This window comes from Gopherus flavomarginatus, chromosome 9, assembly GCF_025201925.1.
Source record: "Gopherus flavomarginatus isolate rGopFla2 chromosome 9, rGopFla2.mat.asm, whole genome shotgun sequence".
Taxonomy (NCBI): domain Eukaryota; kingdom Metazoa; phylum Chordata; order Testudines; family Testudinidae; genus Gopherus; species Gopherus flavomarginatus.
In genome coordinates, this window is record NC_066625.1 from 63,568,114 (window position 1) to 63,582,492 (window position 14,379).

Sequence of the window (14,379 nt, forward strand, 5' to 3'; positions counted from 1 at the left end):
GAGGTTCTACTGTAAATTGAATTAGTTTACATCAGTGTAACTGATAACAGATTCTGGCCCATCAGCATAGGAATGAATCTGTTTCAAAACTAAACCTAGAACGTCAGTTAATTTAAAGTATGTAAATATACAAATATGAAGATTTCAGTGGAGTAAATGCCTCTACAGTTTTAGGATTATGAAGTTAAATTTCATCCACTCTTAAGCACCGTACACATAGCTGGATATAAGGTTTCAGGAAAAGATTTATGTTTGAGATCTTAACACTTTACTTTGCTTAGATGAGGCATGATATTTAGTGGAAATTCTCTGGATTAACTCTGAATTCTCCTAGGTATCAATTTCTGTACACTATTAGGTTCTCCTTGTTAATGACTTTTATCTGTGGGAGATGCTAGAAGTCATCTACTTCAGATCAATTCTTGTCTCAGATCTGGCATTCAGGTCAGGTCTTCTTTTGATTTTGGTCAGACTCGTTCAGGGAATACTGGGTGTTGGTTTTAAAGAAGTTAATCGCTTACGGACTTCTTTATAAATCATCTTTGGCACAGGAGTTTCCTCCCTGGTGCCTTGGACACTGAGCTACCTTTCACTGAAATAAGGTGAGAGTTACCAGTTTTCCCCAGTAGTTTTTCACTGTCGCTAACTGCCAGGCTTGCCAGTCTGTTACTTGTGTTTGTCTCCTTTTGGATGGTACTATGTTGCGGGAATTCCTGGTTCTGACTCTTTCTTTCATCTCCTTTCTGAATCTTAAAGCTCTCTCTCCCCCCTTTGTACCCTCAGCTCAAACCAAATCCCAGTTTCTCCGATGACATGGATACTTTTTCACTTTACTGATGAGGGTGGAATCTACATAAACATAAATCAGCTTAGTTTGAAAGGAATGAAAATAGAGAAGGGCCTTGGGTTATAAGCCACCAGGCACCATTCCAGGAAGTTTCCATGGAAACACTCATTAAAACAGGTGTTTTATCTGTTTTACCCTCATCTTCCCTTGGTGGTTTAAAAAAATTCAGAAAAACACATAGGAGCAACAAATTTAACCCTTTTCTTTCTGGAACTGGAGTGGTTGTTTCAAGCAGAGGGCCTTCAAGGATGTTACGAATACATTGACATGTACATCAGTTAAAAGGAGGTTTTTTACTTGTTGATACTTGGTTGAGCTATTTTATGTTTTATTTGTGAGATTTAATAATCTCACTAGGGTAAATTCATCCTTGATATAGCTCAACAAAGATGATGGAACTAGGCCATAAACAGTAAATCTGGCCTATTATGTTTAGGCATCAGGTTTTATATTTTTTTCTCAAAAACTTTTTTAACTTTGCAACAGTGGTAATAATACACACAATCAGGATATCAAATGTGATGAAACAGTCTGTCCAAAGTACAGTGCTTTTCAAAGAATATTACATTAAAACAAAAAAAAATTGTATTGACATCCAGGTACGCACAATACAAAACTAAAACTTAACCTAAACAAAAATTAGAACCCTGTCCCAAATAGTTTTAAATAACCAAAAATTGGGAAAACTGTCTACAGATTAACTTTTATATATTTTGGGGGAACATAGTAATGCTTGTGTATTGGCTAAAAATAAGACTTTTTCCATTTTTAGTAAGAAAAATAGTTATTTTTTAAAAGTCAAAAGATTGAGTCTTAGAGAGTGAGTCCTCCATTTGTTCACATTAATTCAAGAATGGGACCCTTCTGTTTAATAATCATGTATTAATTGCAAGTAATATCAGTCAGTCTTTCCATAATAATTATGTCCCACGCTTCGGTCAGCCAAAATGAGATTGAGAGCATTTTGTTTTTTCCCAAAATAAGGCTGTCATGCCAAGAGGAGAGGTCGCCTTTCCTTCTTTGCTGGAATATATTTCAACTGCAGGTCCCAGGAAAACTCACCTTTTTTTTTTTTTTTTTTTTTCCTTAAACAAGATGATACTTCTAGTCCGAAAGCTTGAGGAAACACTAATAGTCCCACTGAGTACATAAGTGTTCCACTTTTCCCATATTTATACCAATGTTTATCAAAGACTGCTCTATTTATTCTTTTCTTTTAATATTAAGATGGGCCAAAACCCGAACTATGTTTCTGTATCCCTCCTCAGCTAAAACAGGACCATACCTGAACCATCCCAACTTTCATTTCTTTTTGCAAAAGATATAACAGAAGAAGGTTCTGTAAAACCAAACCTATTCTATTTTTGTATAATGAACTTTCCATTCTTGCTGTCTTCTCCAGATGTCCACTCTTAACAGATGTTGAAAAGGCACTTGCAGAAAGCCAGTTTTGGCTCTGACATGCTCCGACCATTGGCCCTTTCCTTTCTAAATACCCATTGGGTGCACATTGCTCCATCAAGTTCTGTTCCATTTTTTCCAGCTGTTGGCGTTCTGAACCACTTTACATTTGCTTTAGTATTGTTCAGTGTTTTACTTTGTATTTTGCCTTTGTAGGAATAGTTTAGTCTTAATTTTGTTAGGCTTTTTATTTTAAAGAGTTAAAGCTGATCTTGCCAAAACCAGTGTAGTGCCAAAAACAGTATGTGATGTTGTCATAATAGATTTGTTACCAGCAAGCACACTACACTTTTTCAGGCCTTCCCTTCCACTCTTCCGGAAAAAAGGTCTCATTTGGACCTTTTAATTATGTGCCTGAATTCTTTAAAAAGGTCAATATTAATTTTTCACTCAGTATATAGGCTGGAAGAAAGTTTTTCTCTAGTTATTGCCAGAATCTAATCTAAAGAACAAGCTAATGTCTGCCTCAGACTTCACTGCAGCAAGGTGGTAGTCACAAGTAAATTTAGCCACTTCTAATCTCATACCATCTATCTCTAGTCATCAAACTATCTTTTTTTTTTAACTGCATATCAATTCATCATCTTAGAGTAATAAATGTTGAGGACATTACAGAACATATACATGCTCCAATTCTTACAGCCATCTTTTCCTGCTTTACTTTTTTACATGAAACTTTTATCAATATTTCCATAAAAGTTTCCTACTTTAAATGTACACATGAGACCATGTAATCTTGTCATTGAAGATTGTCTCTAAAAATAGTTTTAGTATTTTGCATATTTCTCTGCTATAGATGAAGGTCTCTGTCTTTCTGCACACAAAGTAGGCTGTTAAATGGCTTCCAGTCAGTTTAAATATTTCCTACAAGTAGTTCATCTTTAGATGGGAAGACAGTAAATAGACTGGATAGTGGATTGTTCCACATGGATTCTGCTGTGATGGTAGGAAATACAACTAGCAAGTAGCATAAATTTACAAAAATGTAGACCAAATCCTGAAACCTTTACTCATATGAGTACTCCTATCTAATCAGTAGGCGTAGTTATGTCTCTAAAGGCTGTTATGATGGGATTCGGTGTTTGTTCAAGTCATTCATATCGAACATCTCCAGCAAAAGGCTGCACTTTATCATTTGCATTGGAAGAATCATTAAGCAAATTTTAGGTGGTTTATCCACCTGATTACCAAGGAAGTATTTTCTAATGTAAAAAAACCCCAAACCACTATAGAGTTATCAGAATGTATTGTATTATTCCTATTTATTTGTGGGCCTTAGCTTTTTGCACTGTAGCATCAAATATTTTACTTATGAATTTTAAGCATGATGCCTAGTACTACATAAAACAACAATTTTTTAAGAGTGCTATGAAAAGTCAAAGTTTTTGAATACTAATAACATCAGAGTTAAATGGCTAGAAAGAACCCTTTTTTCACCTTGTTCTGGTTTTTCTAATTTGTTCTTGAAGAATAATACATGGGATGTTTAATACAGTCTGCCAGTAGATGATGCTGTTGGCTATATAATAATCTATGGTGACTTGAGGTTGGAATCTCAGCAAATGGAATAGAACAACAACAACAACAAAAGCCATAAAATAGTAGAACTCCTCAGGGCTTTGAGTTAGGTCTTGACAAGGAGTGAAATGTGCTTGAGAAGTGATGTTGCCAACTACAGAAATCCTCTCCCTTTGCTTTTCCTTTGACATCTTGTATTACTTACAAGAAGTCCAGTAATACTCAGTTTAATATTCTTAGTGCTTTTCTGACTAGAATCTCCCTTCCTACTATTGATTTCCTTGAGAAGGGACAGGATCAGCTCTTTGCCAGTAGTGTTCTGCTTCAACCAGTAGGGTTTTCTATGGAGGAAGTGTTTCGTTTCCAGTTTTCCCCCCCTCCTCAGAGGCTGAGCACTCTGGATCTGTATTACTGTTGGCAGCCAGAAAGAGTTTAGAGCTTAGGTCCCTGACTTTTATCGCATTCCTCCAAAGTGACAGTGTGCTGCATTGAAGCTAGACCAACAGGCCAGCATTAGTTCCAGTTTAATAGTATATGTCATATTTTTTATACTGAAATCTATAGACATAATTTGTCCTGTATATTTTCTTTAATTAGCCTGAGCTGTAACACAGACTAAAACTGGTATAAATGCATCTTAGATTTAAAATTGTTATTCTAAAATTAAGGAGTCTGTCTCTGTAATAAGCCATTTGCTAAAACTGCAGTTTCAGGGTGTTTCTGTAATACAGTAGTCAGTACATTTATTTGATGTTTTAAGGCTGAATTAGGATGAGGATTTTGAACTGTTGCTTTAGATCTCATTACATTCTAGAATAGTCTAAGCAACAGGTTCCTTAGTGGCAAGTTTGGGGGGTTGGTGAATTGAATATGTTTTTAACGGTAAATGAAAGAATATTTTTGTTCAAAGCAGGCAAAATACCCTACAGTTAATGTCTAAATTTTTTAAATAGTTTTGGCTTGGGGAGTAAAGTTCATGTGATGGCTGGAACTAGCGTTTTCTATCAAGTACTAAATTTGTAATGGGTGAGTTGAGGCATGAAGCTGGAAATTGTAACATAGCAATTACAAAAGGAGAAGGAAGCACTTAATCTTGCAGAACAAGAGACCATGGAAAATAAAGGAATGGTGGATTAAAATAAAAACACCTAGTATGGGTATAGATGGAAGATGTGAAAATTATGATGTGTAGATGGTAAACCAAGGGAAGAAAGGAAAGGGTAAGTCAGCAAGTTAACCTTTGTTCTCATATCAGCCACAGTGAAATGGATATGGATGCAAGCTGTTCACTTTCAAAGTGATGTAAAATAAGTTGAATGTTAATTTTTGGTGCACCAGATTCTTTTGATATACTGGTAAATGCAGACCTGCTATAATAATGGAAGATCCATTTCCTAAGGCCTTTAATGTATGTGAAAAGGCCGTTTCACAACAAAGTGGTCATTTGGGTAAACTTTATCTTTGATGCAACAGATTCAGATATTATTTTAAAATTGCAGAATTAAAGGTAAATGTAACAATCTCACAGAACTTCAACAGATGTAATTTTTTTATAATTGTAATAAAAAAGTGTACTGGCCCTTTAAGGTTTTATAGGTAGGTTTGCAATACTGTTCCAAGAACAGTACTTCTAGAATAGAGACATAGTCACTGAAGAAAAGGAAGTGGCCTCAAGAAAGCAGTCCCAGGTTTGGGGAAAAAAAAACATACTCCTAAATGCTTTTAAATCCTACTCTTGCTGTTCCTCATTCCAGCCCTGGACAGCTGGACACCACTCTGCATCACCTAAAGTGAAGGGTCTCATGAGAGCTTAGAAATTTTATACATTGGTTAAAGAATTGACTAGTTTCACTCTAGTTGACATAAATTGTGATATATTTATTTAAAATTAAAGCTCAAAAAATAATTTTCTGGGAAAATGTAATTCTGCTTTGTGGATAGAGCTTTATCTACATATATAATCACTTTAGGGGATGTGTGTGTGTGTGTGTATATATATATATATATATATATGTATATATGTATGTATGTATATACTCTACTCAAGAGTCCTAAGTAAGTCCCAAGTATTATTTTAGCTTGTTGGCAAGAAAGTATCCTACTGAGTGAAAATCGGACCTGTACTGCATATGTATTCCCGTACTGAATGCATGACAGACACCAAAAAGTTAATATATGATTACATAATTACAGGCCATACTTGGGGGAGAAAGTATATCAGAAAACTGTAAAAGTGGCACTTAGTGACCTTCTTTTGTTATAATTATCTTGATTTACTAATTGAGTAGTGTTTCCCAAAATAACTGTTAAATTCATTTTATAATTCCTATGAAGTAAATTGAGTCTGGTGGTGACATTTTGGCAGTTTCGTTTCAAACTTCCTAAAACAGTATTCCTCAATTAATCACAACAGATGTTACATTATTTTTTATAGAGAAAGATGTTATGTTTTACTCTTTCCCCAGGGGCAGTAGCATCCTGGTATTATGACTTTAGCCTTTATTCAACACCTGTATCATTGGGTTCCTGAAATGTCTTGAATGGGTATGGGCTATATACAGAAGTTTATTCATTTCAGTTGGTTGACAGTTATCCTCTTATTTCTTATACTTGGTAGGAATAGATGATGAGCTAAATGTTTTTGTGGAAGAAATGTTAAAATACTTTAATCTAAAATGAAAACAATTTTTGTCAACATTTAAATGTTTCAGAATAAAGAAAATCTCAAATCTGGAGAACCTGAAAAATCTTGATGTTTTGGATCTTCATGGAAATCAGGTACTGTACAGTAAGTACATTTGTTATTTTAAACCATTTGCAAACAATACTGATTTAGACATGTTGCATCTCCAATGTGGTTTCTTGTAGTATTTCTTTTATGAAAGAGGATTTGATAGCTTTACAACTGCTTTTATTAGGAAATTCACAGAGATTTATAAATTAATCAAAGGAAGCATGATGTTTATTTTGGATCTTGGTCTCTAATTTCTTATATTTGCAGAAGTTTATGAAAAGTAAAAAATAAACTTACTAAATATGCATACAACTAAAAATAACAAGATCATTTCTGTTAGAACTACAACATACTCATCTAATGCAAAATAGCTGTGATGTAGCTAAAATAATATGCAGTCATTTTTATGGTAGAAGAATTAAAATGGTTACAGTAACCAATGAAATATTGCATCTGCTGTATCTCACCTTACAAATGACAAGGGTGACCTGATGTCCTGTTTTTAAAGGGACAGTCCCATTTTTTGGGACTTTGTCTTATATAGACACCTATTGTCCCTCATCCCCTGTCCTGTTTTTTCACAGTTGCTGTCTGGTCACCATAAAGTACAATAATTCAAAATCTGTACAGTGAGTAATACAGGGAGGCAGTATTGTCTATGATTAGTGCAGTGGCTTGAGCTTTGGGAAATCCAGGATATGTTCCCAGGTTTGCCAAGAATATCCAATATGACATGGGCAAATCAGTTTCCCTGTCTCTAAAATAGGGGTATGTAGTCATCTTTGTATATTGCTCTTAAATAGCCTCTTCATTAGAGTAAATAGAAGCAAAGTGTTATAATAATAGGTATGTCTGAGAGAGAGGAAGGGGAAGGTACGGTTCTCAATACTTTTTCTAATGTATCCAGTGGAAAAGTGTGTAAGGATAAATAAGTCAGATACAGTAATCTTTTGGAAAATGGAAAATGTGTAATACAAAATGTTTAAATAGCTGCGCTGTTTAAAATAATCTGTGGTTATCCTGAGTCTGTAAAATCAATGTGTGAATACTCTGGATTCTTGATCTGACAGGGCTCTGTACTGATGTTGCTCCTTACTGTGTTACTGATGCACTTTGTAGAGAGTGGGGAATGGAAATACCTACATAAAAGCATTAATGAACAATTTACATATGTGAAAGCATTATTGTTTCTTTGGATTAGCTTTTTATTGAACTTTTAGGAGTAATAGTATGTGCTCAAATACACTGTGATGGGGCAATATAAAAACATAGTCAGTGTCTACTTTTAGAGAGGGCCTAAATTTTTAGGGAATTGTGTGTTTGAGAATGACCAGTTATGCATCCATATCATTACTTGTATGTACTGTTATACACTTGCAGTAAATGCACATGCAAGTTAGGCATGCAAATGCACACACTGTTTTCTGGCTGCAAATAAATGTACACTTTCTTTAAACTTTTGGTATAGATCTGTAGCCTAAGCTTTGATACAAAGAATTGTGCAGGCAGAGGTGGTTATAAGCAAGAATGGAAATTTGGAAAATTATTAATGAAAGTATATTTTTAAAAAATCAACAAATAATACACAACTCTTTTAAATGTTAATCTAATCAGATTCTTTCTTCAGATATATTTGTGAAATTCCCTTTAAATTTACTGGGACTTAAGTAAGAGTTGTGCACATGGTGCCCGATCCTGCTGCTGGTACATGAAGTCTATGTAGCTATGGGAAAATCTTGTACCAGGAGTTGGAATAGTGGAGAAATCCATATTGAAGAGGTTAATGAGTGTTACTTATCTAGTTAAGAAGGGCTAACAATGTCAATATGAGGCTATTACATGGTTGGGACCTTCAAGCGATATATTTAGCTTGCTGCTGTTTTGCAAGGGCAGTATGTTTCTCATTGAATAGACAGTGTGCAAAGTGTAAAACTATATTACATTAACGAATTACATCTCTCTGCCTACATCTCTTGGGAATAGGTGAGGTCTGATATTAAGTCACAGTAACTTTTGTAAATATATTTGTCAATTTCACAAGGAAGCTATATGTTTAAAAATATTGTGTTATCCATATTCCTTTAATTTAGTGCAAATGCACACAGAAGAAGAGGGAATTTTGCTTAAAGATCAATGGATACTTTTAAAACAAAAATGTTTATGATTTTATAAACCATTATGTAAGAAAATAGGCAGATCTGCTATAACATGAAAAAGTGTATTTTTTCTCGTTCTTATTCTATTGCTATCTTGCCTGTGGGGTTTTTTTTGTTTTTGTTTTTACTAATGAACTAAGACTATATATTTTTGTTCCATCTTGAGATTCTTGGGATCTTTCTTTAAGGTAGCCTTTGATTTTTATATTAGTATTGAAAATGTACTATTTCCAAACCAAACATGCCATAATAATCCCCTTTCAACCACAGAATTAAATTTCAAAACATTAAAAGAAAGTAATGCAGGACTCCGGAACACAGCAACTAAAATAACAAAACAGAAGGGTCCAAAGTCAAGTATTGCTTTATGGTCCAAAATTAAATTTGAGTTTTGAATATGCAATCTTTCCAGTCGGACTAAATACAATAATTGTTTTTGCTTTGTTCCAATGACTGATAACCTTGGCAAGTTGTCTCTTTAATATGTGACAAAATTCCGTTTGTTGGCATAGCCTCTGTAACCACACCTTTAACAAAGAGCCACTTTGTCATCCAATGGAGCTATAGAGAACCCGAACAAATTGGACACATCAACAATATCAAACATTTATAATAACTAATATATTTGTCAGAACAGCTACATGACTATTATGGCATTGATCCTGCCACCCTTACTTATGTTGATTAGTACCTTAATTTGTGAGGAGTCCTATTGATTTTAAGTCAGTGAGGAATGCAGAATTAGACCCCAGGTGAGCAATATTAATTATAGTCCAATAGTAATTCCTTTCTTAATATCATTAACTACAGTTACCTTCCACTAGAGTGACTTTGTTGAAGTAAAGTTGGAACACAAAGCAGAACTTTTCACATTGTTGCCTCTCTCTTTGTGTCTGTGCGCGTTTTAAATTGCTAGTTATTCCTAAGGCATATTCACCTCACCAGGACATTGAACAATGTATTGTTGTCAGGTGAAAACTTGTCTGGTAGAGAAACACACTGTATAAAAAGCTAGTTGTTCACTGTTTTTGTTAATAAACAGAAAGTTTGTAAGTTGAGGAAGGTTGAAGTCTCTCTTATGCTCACAAAAAAACTTTGATCAAGCCACAAATGGCCCCTTTAAAGTTATCCTTTCTCTCACTCCGAAGACTTGGCTCAGTATCCATAACAAAGAATCGTGTTCAAGGTGAGCCTGATTGCTAAACACTCTTGTCCTGAGAATATTATTTACTAGGGAATCTTGTTTGCCAGAATTCTGCCAACAACAATAGTACTTATCACTTAAAGTTGACAGAAGAAAGTATTTGTGTAGTGTAGCTTTCTAAAAATGGCAAACAGAGACAGAAGGAGAATAATGGCTTGATGTTCATATGTGTTTGTTGAACTCAAGGGAAGATGAAGGTATTTTTGATCTATGGGGAAAGGGTTGTTAGTTCTCATCCCTTTGTAAATGTTGTAATGACCCAGAAGAAAGGCCAATCCCATTCCTAGTGTCTGAATGAGAGAGATTGCTGCTGCTCTTCTTACAGACGTTTCAGTAAACTTGAGTGTCACACATGGCCCTGGTAGAGGTCCCCCAGCTGGACACTCATCAGTTTGCTGCATTTGGGTCCCATCATATTAGACCCATGTGTTCTTAAGCATCTCTTGGTCTGAATAGGTTCCAGCAGTACCTCTTTCCTTGGCCTCTCTGGCACACTTCCTGGGTACAAGTTCTGTGATACCTTTTCATGGAAATGGGATCATGCAGCCCAACTGCCCTAGATGCCCACAGGGGTGGCTCTAGGCATTTTGCTGCCCCAAGCACGGCAGGCAAGCCGTCGAAGGCAGCCTGCCAGCTGCCTTCGCGGTGCCGGCAGAGCACCCCCCACGGCTTGCTGCCCCAAGCACGCACTTGGCGTGCTGGGGCCTGGAGCCACCCCTGGATGCTCAGGGCTGGTGCTGACTCCCCGCCACCCATCAACTCCCCAATAGCTTAAGCACCACCTTTTCCAGCGCTCCAACCGTATCGGTGCTCTTGTTTTGCAGTTCACCTTTTCAGGGACATGTGACAGTGAAAGCTCTTGCTTAGGATTTCCTGCTGTTGCACTACCACTGAAGCAGGTTCATGGGGGGGTTGTGACATACCAGGTTACAATCCAGACTAATGAGCAGTTATGTCATCCTGGCCTGCAGTCTTGGGTGCTTTACAATGCCTTACTGAAATGGCTCCCACCTGAGCATCTCACAAACAGCCTTCTAGCATGCAAGCCACACCTGGAGTGTCTGTGTGTAACTGCAGCCTGCCAACCACACTTTGGGTTACACTGTGTCTCTGACCAGCCTTGGGGTATGTCTACATCTACAATTTTGCAGCGCTGGTTGTTACAGCTGTATTAGTACAGCTGTATAGGGCCAGCACTGCAGAGTGGCCACACTTACAGCAACCAGCGCTGCAAGTGGTGTTAGATGTGGCCACACTGCAGCGCTGTTGGGCGGCTTGCAGGGGGGTTCGGGGAACGCGAGAGCACACCGCGGGGAAGGAGACCTGCTTGCGGGGGGGTTCGGGAAACGCGAGAGCACACCGCGGGGAAGGAGACCTGCTTGCGGGGGTGTTCGGGGAACGCGAGAGCAAACCGCGGGGAAGGATACCTGCTTGATTACCAGCGAGGCTTCCTCAGGTATGCTGGGATACCTGCTTATTCCACGGAGGTCAAGAAAAACGCTGGTGAGTGTCTACACCTGATGACCAGCGCTGGATCACCAGCGCTGGATCCTCTACACCCGAGGTTCGACCGGGTGTACGGCCAGCGCTGCAAACAGGGAGTTGCAGCGCTGGTAATGCCCTGCAGATGTGTACACCTCCTAAGTTGCAGCGCTGTAACCCCCTCACCAGCGCTGCAACTTTGTGGTGTAGACAAGGCCTTGGTTAAATTGCAGGGTGACCCCCCAACACTCCTCCCCAGTCTCAGATTTTCCACCAAAAATGTATGTCCTGTGATACCCAGCCCTCTCTTGGACAGTACAAAATATTTTAAGCCCTTAAAGGGAACAATATGCAGCATATTATCTCAAATAGTTCTTCAAACACTTCAATTTAAAACACACTGGTATAGGTAAAACCAGTTTATTAACTACAGAGAGAGTTTTTAAGTGAGTACCAGTAGTAGGCATAAAGTTGGAAATGGTTATGAGAAAAAGATATGACATCTACTAGTGCCTGACTTAACAAACTATATCAGATTCAAGCAGAGTTTCTCACCACATGTTTTCAGCAGTCTAGGTCAGGACCCCTCCCCCCAGAGTCCAACAAACGCTTCCTTTGTTGCTTCAAGTGCCATGAATGCTATAGGTAGGGAGAGAGAAAGGGGTGCCTTGAGATATTAGTCCTATCCTTTTATAATTTCAGTCCCTTTCCTGAAAAAACATTTCCAGTTGGGCACTAGGAGACAAAGGGTATGTCTACATCTACAATTTTGCAGCGCTGGTTGTTACAGCTGTATTAGTACAGCTGTATAGGGCCAGCGCTGCAGAGTGGCCACACTTACAGCAACCAGCTCTGCAAGTGGTGTTAGATGTGGCCACACTGCAGCGCTGTTGGGCGGCTTCAAGGGGGGTTCGGGGAACGCGAGAGCAAACCGGGGAAGGAGACCAGCTTCACCGCGGTTTGCTCTCGCGTTCCCCGAACCCCCCTGCAAACCGCAGGGAAGGAGACCTGCTTGCACGGGGGTTCGGGGAACGCGAGAGCAAACCGGGGAAGGAGACCAGCTTCGCCGCGGTTTGCTCTCGCGTTCCCCGAACCCCCCTGCAAACCGCAGGGAAGACCTGCTTGCTCGGGGTTCGGGGAACGCGAGAGCAAACCGGGGAAGGAGACCAGCTTCGCCGCGGTTTGCTCTCGCGTTCCCCGAACCCCCCTGCAAACCGCAGGGAAGGAGATCTGCTTGCTCGGGGTTCGGGGAACGCGAGAGCAAACCGGGGAAGGAGACCAGCTTCGACGCGGTTTGCTCTCGCGTTCCCCGAACCCCCCTGCAAACCGCAGGGAAGGAGACCTGCTTGCTCGGGGTTCGGGGAACGCTAGAGCAAACCGGGGAAGGAGACCAGCTTCGCCGCGGTTTGCTCTCGCGTTCCCCGAACCACCCTGCAAACCGCAGGGAAGGAGACCTGCTTGCTCGGGGATTTCGGGGACCGCGAGAGCAAACCGGGGAAGGAGACCAGCTTGATTACCAGAGGCTTCCTCAGGTATGCTGGGATACCTGCTTATTCCACGGAGGTCAAGAAAAGCGCTGGTAAGTGTCTACACTTGATTACCAGAGCGCTGGATCCTCTACACCCGAGACAAAACGGGAGTACGGCCAGCGCTGCAAACAGGGAGTTGCAGCGCTGGTGATGCCCTGCAGATGTGTACACCTCCTAAGTTGCAGCGCTGTAACCCCTTCACCAGCGCTGCAACTTTGTGATGTAGACAAGCCCAAAGAGTTTGTGTGGAATGATGTTCCTTGCTGGCTTTTTTGTCACCTGTTTGAGTTTCCTTTATTTCCCTTCCTGCTTGATGAATCTGTTTACTGCTTCAATGTGTCTCTCTGTTCATTACCCTGCTAGATACTAAAATCAAGGACGGAACAGAGACACTGGATCTATGACTTATTACAACAATCTGTAACTCACTAACCTCCTCTTTTTGTCCGATGACTGCAGAGGTTTTAACAGGCCACTCTACCTTGAATGATCCTCTTAAAATATGTGCTAACTACTTATGCTAAACAATCTGTTCCACATAGCATTTTGCTGGGAGCACTTTTCCCAGCCCTGAAGAAAAGCTCTGTGTAAGTTTGAAAGCATCTCTCTCTCTCTCACACCATCAGAAGTTGGTTCAATAAAAGATATTACCTAACCCACCTTGTCTCGCTAATATCCTGGGACCCACAGGACTACAGCAGCACTGCATTCAGGTCAACATTTCATTTCTAAGCAATGTGCTTCCAAGCCTGAGCAGCCCTGTGAAGAGAGGGACTGAACACTAGTTCTGATCCCCTGTGTGACAAAGCAACAGCCTTTCATTAAATTGATAGGTATGCTCTTCAGTATTTCATTAAATCTCTCCAAAGGTATTTTAGCTATAGACATATTGGGCTAAATTCTTTCCTTCAGTTACACCCAGGTTGCCCCATCAAAATGGATGTAGTTGGCCCACGTGTAACTGACAGGAAAATTTGGCCTATTGCATATAGAATAGATTTTATACCATATCATTTAATTTTAAACAATAAAATTATTGTTGGAATTGCTTTGTGTAGTCCTTTATCTAATTCTGTGCCATGCTTTCCTAAATGAAAGCTCAACAACACAAATATAAGAAATATATGCAACATTATTTTAAGCAAACAGAGACCTCTTTTGAATGTACACAAGAAATATCTGTCATAAACTGATGCTATCTTTGTGGTATTCCATTATTGATGAGTTATGTGCTGCATAAAAATCTTTTTTAAGGCATTTTTATCTTGACTCTTTGAACGTGTCAAATTTTCTCACTAGTCAAATATCCAGTAATTCTCAGGAACAAACAACATGAAGATCGGGGGTAGTATTGTTTTGTACATTTATTTAAAATCAGCATTTCCCATTCTTATTTAAAACCTAATGCAAAAAAGGAGCTTGAGAAACTGATTATCAGTTACTTTGTT

General features: G+C 38.9%; 2 protein-coding genes across 3 annotated transcripts in view; both read left to right on the forward strand.

Moving 5' to 3' along the window:
* Nucleotides 1-14,379, forward strand: part of ADAL (adenosine deaminase like) — a 168,065-nt gene that overhangs the window by 76,225 nt on the left and 77,461 nt on the right. The window lies entirely within an intron of this gene.
* LRRC49 (leucine rich repeat containing 49) overlaps nt 1-14,379 on the forward strand; it is a 123,995-nt gene that overhangs the window by 19,510 nt on the left and 90,106 nt on the right. For both annotated transcript variants that reach the window (XM_050967955.1, XM_050967956.1), the window contains exon 7: nt 6,538-6,604. In XM_050967955.1, the coding sequence (XP_050823912.1) occupies nt 6,538-6,604 (67 nt within the window). The remainder of the gene's footprint in view (nt 1-6,537; nt 6,605-14,379) is intronic.